We start from the raw sequence: 12328 nt of genomic DNA, 5'->3' as shown, positions 1-12328 counted from the left end.
GGATGGTGATGATGAAGAAGTAGGAGATGTAGAAGAAGTGGAATCGGTAAAAGAGAAATTTTATTTGCGGATCCGTGGGCCACGAAGAGATCCTAGTATGTTCTCAAGTGCTTCTTCTTCCTCTTGCATATCAAAAGGAGCTCTTTTAGATTCAGCTATGGCTGCTCTCATAGCTAATTTTGCCCTCTCCCTATTCAATTTTTTCTCTTCAGCAGCTGCAAGTAGGGCATGGATGAATCTTTTTTCTTCATCAGTTACCTTGAGACAAGGATTTGAGTCATGTTTCTTTATGCCTGCAAGGTGGTATTTGAGGCGGTTTATGCCTCCAGAAATAATTCTCACAGGGAACGCATATCACCTTTCCAATATCATTTGGACTTGGAGCTTCATAGGCATACTGCCATGCCTTATCTCTTGCATTTTTAGGCCGAGTGCCTATATATCTAGATGGGCATGGTGTTTGTGGCCACTCTTCTTGCGGGTTTGTCATTTTTTTAACGGTTGACCGCAGCCCTACACATAAATATATAGAAAAATGAATAAAAAAAGTTAGAACTTAGAAGCTAGGGTTTCAAATGATTCAAGTTTCAAACTTCAACCATATTCTTAGCAAACAACAAACTTCAACCATATCCTTAGAAGCTAGGGTTTCAAATGATTCAAAATGATTTTAAATGATTTGAAAACATTTACAAACAACAACAAAAACAAAAGAACATTTGTTATAAAACTATAAAAAGTTTTCAAACTATGATAAGATGAACATACCTGGAAAGAAATTTGTCTTCTAAAATTGGTTAGAATCCTCTACAATCCACTCAAATCTGCCTTGAATTACTTACAATCAGCCAAGAATGCCTCCAAACCTTCTTCTCTTCACTCCTCAAGGCTCTAAACAATGCAAATACAAGAAAGAATGAGAAAAAACACATTCACTGCCGCTTTAATCCGTCACAGGCCGTGGGCAAAAATCTCACCAGTAAATCGCTGAGTTTTTTACGATTACTCGTCGAATACTCGTCGAGTTTTTACCAGACTGTCGAGTTTTTAAGTCGGCGAGTTAACTGGTGAAAAACTTGTCGAGCTAGGAAACTCGACAAGTAGTCGGCGAGTTAACTGGTGAAAAACTTGTCGAGCTAGGAAACTCCACAAGTACTCGGCGAGTTTTCCATCTATGGTTCAAACTATATTAAAGTTTAGACATGATTTAAATGACCTGCACATTTAGAAAACAATAAGATATTAAAATTTATGTTTTCTCAAACTTTTTCCTCCATTCTCAATCTGGGTCAAACTTAGTTTGACCATCCTGCCACGTGTCATCATGTGATTGGCTGGGGCTTATACAACTGGGCACCATGTCATCGCCTCCTTATCGTGCCACGTCATACTCGCTATGTCGCTATACTAGTGAGTGAGCAACTTCCTCTTAGTGACATAGCAATGACCCTCTAATCTGCCATGTGGCACGATCTGGCGCATTTGAAATATCTGCTTGCCACATCATGATCTACCTTGGAACTCGTGCCACATGGCGCCTTGTGATTCGTGCTGACGCATTCAGGCGGGACCCACATCTCATTCAGCTTCTCGCCGGATTCTCGGATTTTCCGGTGGGTTGCCATGTCACTAGTCGGAATTTCTCAACTTTTTCGGTGGCGACATGGCGACCACTGGATTCTGGTCACATTTTTCGGCATTCTGCTTTGCTCACTCATGGGGTGCCACTTGGCAGCTTTTGGTTCGTCAGACATTTGGGCGGGACCCACAACCATTTCTGACTCTCGCCGGATTTTGGAAGTTTTCCGGCTATGACGTCAGCGCATTTGTTCAAAATTGATGACTTTCCTCCATTTCTAGCTGGCTTCATCGTTCACACACGGGTAGGCCCACCACGTAAGCTACTGCCTTTCCAAGGCATGTGTTCCTTTTAAGACACATACTATGTGAATGGAGAGGTATTTAAAGAATGAAAAGCCACCTACTTTAGCAATGTGGGATTAAAGGAACAAAGAAAGTCCTCCACGCACGTGGATCTCCTTTGCTTTGTTTGTGCTAAGCCGCTCTGCACTTGACGTGCCTTCTTCTCTATGTCTGCGTGTTCTTCATTTTCGCATGCCGCTGCCTTGTTTTGTCTTGTTTATACTTGCGACCTTTTGCTTAAATTGTCTTATCTGCACATATTAATCACTGCTCTGATGTATCTCCAAGTCAGCTTCTTCTATGTGCCAGCGTGGAGCCCTTTATTGCATGGTCTTCCTTCATTTGCAATGCGTTAACTGTTTTTAATTTATTTCAGATTCTCTTTGTTTAAAGTCGACTCCTCTACTTTGACTGGATCTCGCTCCCTTACATGGCGAATTCCTTTAAAACTAGCGTGAAGTGCTCCTTTTACTCTATACGGGCATGGCTTATTTGTTTAACGCAGGGACTATCTTTCTCTGTGCGTGAGATGCCTGGTCTGCATGTTTGGACCTTTGACCAGCATCTTCTCTTTTCAATTTGCTGCTGCGGCTTGGTATACATGTGAAGCTTGTTAGTCATGGGCATCTTTTTGATTGCCTAAATGTTCCTTTGGTATGCCGCTACCCCCTTTTTAATTTGTTTTTATAACTTCTCTGCCTGGCGTCTCTTCTTTGTTTACACAGGCTTCTATCTAACGTGCATGGATGGCTTTGACTGGGTTCTTTTTGGTTGCCGACTCCTCCCCTTGCTCTATGCGTGGTATTCCTTTCTTATACTTGGAGTGCTGCTTTTAAAAACGTTGACTGAAGCTTTTCCTTTATTATAATATATTCTGATATTAGAAGTATATTTATAATAATAATATATGATTATTATTTTAATAAATTTATTGAAGAATTTGTCTATATTGTATTATCACTATATATCAATTAATAATATTATATTATATTGATTTGATAAAAGTAATATACTTATTAATAGATTATAATATTTATTTATTAGTACTTTTATTTATTATTCTTTATAAGATTTAAATTAAAAAAGGGGGACATGACACTATCAATTTTGGGCTGTACAATTATGGATCAATGTTTTATATGTATGAGTTATATTAAGAAGGAAGAAAAGAAAAGAGCAGAATATGTAGTGAAGTACTGTGATAATTAGGGCTTCCAAACTAGAGATCACTTTCTTATTTGATGAATTACAGTGTAAACTCACCAATTTGTCAAAGCTTCACTTTGCTGTCGTCTTAGTTTATCAGGTGAAATGTCTTTTGATATTGTTAAAGACCAGTTATGTGTGATAATACCTGATTGAAATATTGGCATGGCTGGTGTTTTTGGCCATGCTTCTTTGCTTCTTTGAATCTCATCATCAATCAACAAAATATTATTTTGTCATCAACATGAACACACATCGTTCGGAGTCTGGACAAGTCTTTCAAATCTGTTGGATTTTCATTGTCCTCTGTTTTTGGTAACTTTTTGTTTGTTATTTTCTGCAACGTTTTCGGATTCTTCTTATTTGGGAGCAGCAATACCCAGTTAGTCCAGAAATAGGCCACTCTTGATGTCATTCCTATCATCATTTTCTTGTGTACAGTTTAGTTGGACAGAAACAGAGCTGGTGGAACTTGATAGAACTTTAATTTTCTCAAGATTGTGAATGGTCTTGAAAGCTTCAAACAGGATTGACAGGTTTTATTTTTCGTGGAAGTATAGCCTTTGGAAAATTTTCCCTTTTCCTTTGGCCTGCCTATGCCTTATCAAACCAAAAATGTTAACTCTGTGTAATGGCTTTAATTAACTTTGTGTTGTAGTTCTTTCCAAGCATATTGTGATTAATTTGTGAATTTCTTGGTAACAGTCTCCTCTATTGGTTTGCTTGACTTGACTTCTTTCTAAAAGCTTTGTAATTATAAGGATGATGGATGGGATCTTGACTTTTTTTATGGCTTGATAACTTCTTGCCACATTTTAGCCTTTGATGGACGGAAATTTTTATCTTCTTTGACTTTGTATTACCTGGTAAGGGGGTTGTAATTTAGAAATCATTTGTGTTTACCTGTTTATAATTGTACTTTTGTATTTTATTGCTAAGGATTTCTTCACAATGGTGTTGATGGGGTGCTCACCACCATTCTATAAACCACCCCATACCTCCGTCTCCCTCAGGGCTTTGTGTGCTGTGCTTTAGTTGTTTCAATGCTCTATACAGCTACTATAGTTTATTCTACAACAGTACCTTTGTATTGCAATTGGATGTACTCATGAGCTCCATTCACCTAGTTTGCTAAATTGTAGGCATCAATGTGAACTCTTTACTCAGACCTCCTTTGACCTAATTTGGTCAAATGTAGGCATCAATATAAATTCTTTCTTAGTAGACTTTTAACATTTAGTATCTTTCTGCAGAGGACAGTTGTCCCTATAGTACAACCACATAATTTTGTGCACTCAAATGATTATCTCATTCTTGAAGATGATAGTGGAAGGGTTAAATTGACTGGAGAGTTTCTGTCTCCTTCAATGTTTGTAACAGGTAGGCATAGTTGAATCAGACCAAGGTTTTTCCAGGGAATTTGATTTTATAAGCAGTTGGTTTTTTATAGTGCATATCATTTCATGTTTAATTTGTTTGCAGGTGTTGTAGTAGCTCTTCATGGTAACGAAAACAGTGATGGTGACTTCTCTGTACAGAGCATTCTAGAAGCTGGCCTACCACCTCAACGGTCTCTCCATTCTGGTACTGATTCAAGTATTTACTCAAGCTAGTCAAGTGTGTGTGTGTGTGTGTATTTGATAGGTAATGGGCCGAAGCCTAGATTATTTATTATTATTAATGATAATTAAGATTAATAATTATTATGTTTGAAGCTTGTGTAGACTTGAACCCAAGACCTCCCAGATGAGAGGCTCACAATTTACCATTGTGTTGTAGGCTCTTGCCTAAGCTAGTCAAATATTTACTCAAGCTAGTCTGAAGGCCGTGTTTTTGAAATCCTTGGTGCTACTTGTTTTTTTGACCTCAAAGCAAGTGTCTTGTTGCATTATGGTTTTGGTTAAAATGCTATGATTTGGTAAAATGTGAAGTTGAGCTTCAGAGTTGCAAATTCTTAATGAAACTGTTCCAAGAATTGCTTTTAGAGTATAAAGCATGGGAGTATGCTTCCAATTAATATATATTTGTTGTCTGCAGAAGAGAACAAATATGTCGTTCTTGTATCTGGGCTTATGGTTGGTAGTGGCAAGTCTAATCCTCTTCAATTTCAGCTTCTTGTTGATCATTTGTCTGGTCACTCGGGTGATGAACAGGTATGTTTGTTTAGTTTTGGAAGATTATGGAATTTTTTCTTACTTGGTACCATATGCTATACTAAAAGTAAATAAGAATATTTGTGAAAATATCTGTGATCTTGCAGGAGCAAAGTATGACTTCTGAAATTGTCCGTCTTGTAATTGCGGGTGATTCGGTTGATATACGACAAAGTCTTCTAGCAGGTCAGGTAAAAATGTATATAATTTGCAATTTGGGATTTTGACATGCTGCCATTCATTTTAACTGGGACAGCCTCTTCTATTTTTCAACTCTAATTTAACTGGCATATCTTGCTTTATTTCTAACAATGACACACACTCTGTGCAGTCCCTTGCATCAAAAGATCAAAGTAGACTTATTGAACCAATCAAGGAACTGGACCTGGCTTTGACACAGGTAGTTAACTATTGTTCTTTTGTCTGTTAGTTTGTTGGATTATATTGACTTGGGTTAGAAATTTATATTGTTTCATGCATTTTTCTGATTTGATATTGCCAAATAAGGAAATCTTGTTCTTAATTTTGTTTTCCTCTGTAGAGTACTTTTCGAATCTGTCTAATTTCAACTGCAAAGTTTATTTTTTTATTTAAAATCTTTTCTTGTTTGGCTTGTGATGCTTCTCTGTAGCTTGCAGCAGCTATGCCGGTTGACATAATGCCAGGGCCAAATGATCCTGCAAATTTTTCTTTGCCACAGCAGGTATTTTTGTTAATCTTACTGTGTTGAAATATTAACCATCGTGTAGAAAATGGTTCTTATAGATCTTGTAGGGTTGACACTTATAGTTAATTCTTCTAGATGGCAAAATAGTATATCTTCAGTTTATTGACGTGATTTGTTGATCAGCCTTTGCATAAATGCCTATTTCCTGGAGCATCAACATACAATACATTTGTTTCTGCGACAAACCCGCATCAGTTTGAACTTGATGGAGTTAGGTAAGAGGGTGACTGAAATATATTTAGTTGCTCAGGCCTTTATTCAATTATTGATAACTAATTCAAAATCTATTTCCTGGCACTGGCGTTGTCGTATGCAGTTTTCTGGGCACTTCTGGCCAGAATATAGATGACCTGAACAAGTATTCTGAAGCAATGGAAAACATCGATTTTATGGAAAGGACACTAAAATGGAGGCATTTAGCACCTACTGCTCCAGACACACTTGGTAAATATGTGCCTACTATGACAGGACATTTACTGAAATATGAAAGTTTGCTTTCTTCTCTCAGGAATTTGCTGCTTCAAGGAACTGGAAATATTAAATATGGAGACCTACTAGTGCTGATAAGCTTAATTATGCTTAATTTTGTGTATCATGCCTATTTTGTAAGATAACTATATTTATATTCTGATTGAGTTGCAAAAAATTCTCTCAAATATCTTTGCAGGATGTTATCCATTTACAGACAGAGATCCTTTTGTTATTGAGGATTGTCCACATGTATATTTCTGCGGGAATCAGAAAAAATATGAATCTCGTTTAATTAAAGGTGGTCTTCTGTTTCAAAACGCCCCTCTTTTCTTATCTCTGTGCTCAGCTAATATGTTAAGATATAATATTTGATATATTTTTGGGCTTCAACAGGATCAGAGGGCCAGCTGGTAAGGCTTGTATGCATCCCCAGTTTTTGCGAGACAGGATCAGCTGTAATGGTATGTGTCAGGATTACATGTCAAAAGATCTGATTTACTTGTTTCTTTTGTTTTTTTGAATTCAAGAAAAAAAAAGTTTCCCAAGGAATGATTTTCTTTGTTGCAGGTGAATATGAGGAATCTTGAATGTCATATATTGACGCTTTCTACATCATCTTTGCTTGGGTGAATAACCAATTGATCATGAGGGCAAATTAAATCATTTACAAAATGACAATAGAGATTGAAAAATCCTTAATGGATGCCTCTGCTGCCCAGATCCAAATGTCATGCTGGGTGTTTATCCTTAGACAACTAATTATGCAGTAATCATGTCTTGTTTGTGTTTACGTTGTAGATCTTTTCAGTAATTACTGCGTCAAATGTAATCATAAATTAATTCCATCAGCTTGCGGTGAAAGCTTCCAATTGCTTTGTTGGCGTCCATCTGTAGATTGTACAATTGCTTTTCCTAACTAGTGAAGTCTCTGCAATACATGTCTAGGTACTTTGGTTGATCTGACGAGTTTAATGTAAGTGCAAAGACATCAATTATTGTCCAATTTTTTAGTGAGTTTAGCGGGGATGTGTCAAGTCTTCAAGAGTTTTCAACAGTTGATGAGGTCTTTGTCACGACCCCTGGGTAGACTGGATCACAAGTTTACTGCATCTGATGGATGATGGACGGGCATAATATTTTGATCACTATTTTATATTTAACCAGTGAAGTCCCTGCAATGCATAACTAGGTATTTCAGTTGGTCTTTCTAGTTTAAAAAAGAGTGAAGACGTCCAATAAGAATTCAAATTTTTAGTGAGTGTTTTTTGCAGGGATGTGCCAAGTTTTGAAGACTTCACCAGACGGTGAAGATATGCTTGTCACAACCCCAGGTCCAACTGCGGATCTCAAGTTAACTGCATGCTGGTGGATGTGAGTAGGCATAACATTTATAATACTAACTATTTATTCTCAAGTGCAAATAATGAATATTAATGTGCGTGCAATAAAGGGACAATGGTTATCAAACAGGGTAATTTCCAAAGTCGAGAATTTCCGGTTAACAAATTTGGTTTGCACCGCAAGGTATAAATTGTTTTATATGGTATAGTAGTATCTGCGTTGCCAAGATAACTGAATTTCATATTATTACAAAGCAAGAAGATATTACAACATATTCGACATTTTTTAATCATAATAACAATGTTGTATAATTGATCTGCAAATTTGGGGCAGCTATGGTGCATTCCTGTACATCACTTATGCATTCTATAATGGGATATATCGAGTCACCCTTACAAACATTTAACCATATGTAATGGCTGCTTATGATAAATGCATTAAATAATTATAATAGAAACAATTTTAGTGGATAATGAATGCACATCACACAGAAGTCATGCTAAACTTTTAAAGGGGCAGAAAATGACGTTGGCTAGAAATATGCATGCCTCTAATTTCGCATTCCCTACCTCAATGCTTTGGTACATTGTGTAGATAATTGATCTAGGATATCATGAGCTAGGTTTTTCACATTTTTAAAATCCAAGTATTGATCTTGACGTGCACATTTTTTTTGCATGTCCTAATTTGCTTTTGCTAATGATCACTTTTGCTTCGTATGCTCTAATGGTGGCCAATCCATTGCCATCATTTGATTTGTGTCACTCTCTCTAGGCTAATGCATAAAGCGCATAAAGCACAGTGCCATGTATGTTCTCGTAATTTTGTCTTTGTTTTGAGTTTTGATGGCTCTCATGTTGGTTTGCAAGTAATCCCTCTAAACCTTAACCTTCCTTTGTTCTTGCTTGGTTCATAATCATGTTAGCATCTTTGTTCAAATACATTGACTACCAAGTGTTTTCTTATAGATTAGCTCTCTAATTTTGAAGTGACTTGTATGGCTAGTTGATAACTTAACTTATTACATGTCATATTGTGTAGTGTCTAGTGCTTCTGGCTTTACCAACTAGTAGATGATGCATAATTGGCTACTTAAGTCCCTCAGGAACCAATGATACAACATCATCATCAAGAATGAAACAATGCTTAATTGTTATGGGAAGCTATTTTTGCATACTAGAGGATAGAGATCACTATGATATTTTCAATGCTTTTTTGGATTGTCTTAAGACTGTAGATAAGATTGAGAGGCATCAGACCAAAACCAAAACAATCTCCAATAAGAAATCACAAAGAACAATTATTTGAGCATCTATGTCAAAGGATGAAAATGGGAGTGATTATGTCAATAAAAGGATAACACCCTTGCAGATCTCATGTTGCAGGACAAAAACTCTTTGATGAAAGGAGTGTATAGAGGTTTGTTGTAGCTTTGATGGCAGTAGTAATTGACAAAAGAAAGTTACTTGACAATTATAATGGTTAGGAATAAAATTCTTGGACTCTTTGTTGACATGCTCTTGTGTTACAATGAGTGGATCATCATTTTGACACATTTTGGCAAGAAAAAAATCTTCCTTGTAATTTTTGAGTAAGTGAAAAACATATTTTGAAGGGACTTGAAACTCATTATAGAATAGGTTTTGCGGGGGCCTAGAACCCACATCTAGAGATATTCAAGATTATCCACTATATGGAACAAACCAAATACAAAATGGTGCAAAGCCAAGAAGGGGGGGGAAACAAGCCCAAAAATCCTCCTAACCAAGATAAAGTGGTGCAAGGCCAAAAGAAAATGCAGTTGAAAGCCCAAAATGCAACCCAACCTAACCAAAAATAATTAGGATTATGATTTACCTTTGAGGGGTGAAGTGGTCATATCAAAGGAGGATTGGGGAGATTTAGTTTTCCTACATTTGATTGCAATCCAATTGTAAATCTCCCTTGTAGCTTTTGGCACGTAAAATCTTAAGTTCTTTATTAATTAAATCGTTGTTGAATCTTTTTATGACTTACATATGTTATGTAAGTGGTTTCATAGTATTGGGGCTTTTCATTGTTTGTATAAGCATTGTGAATTTTCATGAGATTTGTTGAAGTTCAACTAACTAGAATATGGATTATCATTCTATGGTGTGTACTTAATGCATGTCATGTAAGTGGTTCCATAATATTGGGGGTCTTCATTGTTTGTATACACATTGAGAATTTTATTGATGTTTTTTTTCAAGCCGAAACTAAGTTGCATAAGGATTATCATTTTAGGATATATGTGTGTCTATTTGATGTGTGTGCGCGCGTGTGCATGCAGGTGCGGGTGCATGTGTATGCATGTGTGTGTGTGTGTGTGTGTGTGTGTGTGTGTGTGCGCGTGCGCGCATGCGCACGTGTGGGTGTGCGTGTGCATGTGCATGTGTGTGGGTGCGGGTGCGGGTGCGGGTGCGCATGTGCGTGTGTGTGCGTGTGTGTTTGTGTTGGGGTTGGGGGTATGCCTATACGATTGGGAAGCTAATAAGTTGACCTTAATGTTTGGGGTTTCTAAGCTATTTGTTTAGATATATTTGGTGTTAATCAATAGGGACATTACTGTGGTATTAAAGCTTACTTGTGAAATTAGTTGTTTCGATATTGAGCTTTTATGTATTCTAATGATATAGCATTAAGATAAATTAGAAAGGGAAAAACACTCTAGGGATTCTATATCGTAAAATACTTTTGATAGGTATTGTTGCAAAACATTGCACCATCCTGGAGATGCAAAGGACAAAGAGCCTTGAGGCTAGGGTTAATAAATTTGATATAATATTGGATAGTGGCACAAATTCTTCATAAAATGGACAATGGCACTAATGTGCCTCCATAATGGAATTGGGAGAATTAATTTAGAAGATGACAAGAGGTTGGACATTGAGAAGACTCTCAGTTTCATTATCAAGGGCTTCCAAGCAATGTTCCTCCATAAAAAAGAGGTGCATGAAAATATTCTTTTGGAATCAAGTTTGTATTCCAAATGTAGGGGACATTATAGTATTATGTAGAGCACCAAGTCCTAAAAGAGATTTGGGTTATGCCTTGCTAGCAATAAATCTAAGAGATATAGATTGTATTATATTCTCAAAGGATTTATGCTTTTGTTCTCTTCCACCTTGAACTCATCTCTATTGGAACAAGGAAAGCTATTCTACATCCTTAGTGTTAAATTAGTATAATGTATCATACACACATAATATACTAGAAATCATATTTATTTGTAGTCATATATCAACATATATTACATTAATTATATCTTCCTTATTTATATATCTCTTATATCAACTATCCTCTATATCTCATCAATATTGTCTATTATAGTGAGTAGATCTTCAATTTATTTATGCATATAGTAGGGGATGTGGCCCTTAGATGACATTTGTAAAGTACAACCAATCCACCAACACTTCAATTTGTTATTATATGTCTTGAAATTCATGTTTGTATATTATTTTCAAGCCAATATCCTCTTAAAAACCTAGACTGTTCCTTAACTCACCTTGCTTATGGAAGAATGTCCTTGAAAATTGTTTGAAGGGACTTGAAATTGTCATCCCATTGCTTCTTTGTAATTTATAGCTAGCTAATATGTATGTGTAGATGTCTGACTTGATTTTTGCTTTAGGAGCGAGTATGGGATCTATAATTTTTTTTTGAGAATTCTAGGTATCTTGACCAATGTCAATATCATGTGTACTAGTTGGATTTCCCCTAGCTATCTAAATTGCCTTTAGGCTTTATCTTTTTGCCGCTTATTCTCTTTCCCAACTTCTTGATGGTTTAGATAGGGTAACTTGAAACATGATGGTAAAATCTTTGTACATTAAAATCTAGAAAAATGATTTTTATAATTGCATGGATTATAGTGATTTGTTGGCATGAACTCTTTTCGTCCCATCCAAGTCTTTACAAATATTATATTAAATTGTTTTGTGTAGGATACTAATCTCCAATTGATTAATTTGAATTTTAGGGGACATAATAAGGTTAGCCATTGTTAATAGATTTGGCACATCTAAAGGATTTCTACCTTTGGTGGTGACAACTTGTGTCTAAGGGGTAGTTGAAGTTGTAGCATACTAGTTTCTTCATCTTCCTTTGCCTTTTCAATTTATACTTTAGGCTAACTTTTTGCAATGTTGGATCTTGGAATAGTTCACCATCACCAACTTAAATTGTTTCGTGCTATTGAGAGGGCCCCCCTTTCAAGTATGGGTATTTCTCCTAAATTTTCTTAATGACTTAATCTACCTTAGTAGTTTGCATATGTTCCTTCGAAACATTTTCTCAGACTAATTAATGAAAAATATGACCTAATGAAACTTATGTAAAGGGAAATGTTCCCTATGTCAATCTCATTGGTAGTCATACACATGTTAAGAAGTTTGTTGGAGGGGTGTTGGTTGTGATTATTGTAGTGCCAAAATAACTTTTTATATGCTACATTGTGGAGCTTCCAAATGATGATATTTTGTAA

The 12328-nt window shown here is 36.2% G+C and overlaps 1 protein-coding gene across 2 annotated transcripts in view; it reads left to right on the top strand.

Annotated features, from left to right (window-relative positions):
- LOC149542402 (DNA polymerase delta small subunit-like) overlaps positions 1 to 7947 on the top strand; it is a 121882-nt gene extending 113935 nt beyond the window's left edge. For both annotated transcript variants that reach the window (XM_089797345.1, XM_089797344.1), the window contains 11 exons: positions 4383 to 4509; positions 4612 to 4713; positions 5167 to 5282; positions 5390 to 5473; positions 5614 to 5682; positions 5914 to 5985; positions 6133 to 6224; positions 6326 to 6453; positions 6677 to 6778; positions 6874 to 6941; positions 7048 to 7947. In XM_089797345.1, the coding sequence (XP_089653471.1) occupies positions 4383 to 4509; positions 4612 to 4713; positions 5167 to 5282; positions 5390 to 5473; positions 5614 to 5682; positions 5914 to 5985; positions 6133 to 6224; positions 6326 to 6453; positions 6677 to 6778; positions 6874 to 6941; positions 7048 to 7110 (1023 nt within the window). In that variant the 3' untranslated portion in view covers positions 7111 to 7947. The remainder of the gene's footprint in view (positions 1 to 4382; positions 4510 to 4611; positions 4714 to 5166; positions 5283 to 5389; positions 5474 to 5613; positions 5683 to 5913; positions 5986 to 6132; positions 6225 to 6325; positions 6454 to 6676; positions 6779 to 6873; positions 6942 to 7047) is intronic.
- The last annotated feature ends 4381 nt before the right edge of the window (positions 7948 to 12328 follow it).

Source organism: Cupressus sempervirens, chromosome 8, assembly GCF_028749045.1.
Source record: "Cupressus sempervirens isolate cs-2001-9-10 chromosome 8, ASM2874904v1, whole genome shotgun sequence".
NCBI lineage: Eukaryota > Viridiplantae > Streptophyta > Pinopsida > Cupressales > Cupressaceae > Cupressus > Cupressus sempervirens.
This window is presented reverse-complemented; position numbering and strand designations above follow the sequence as displayed.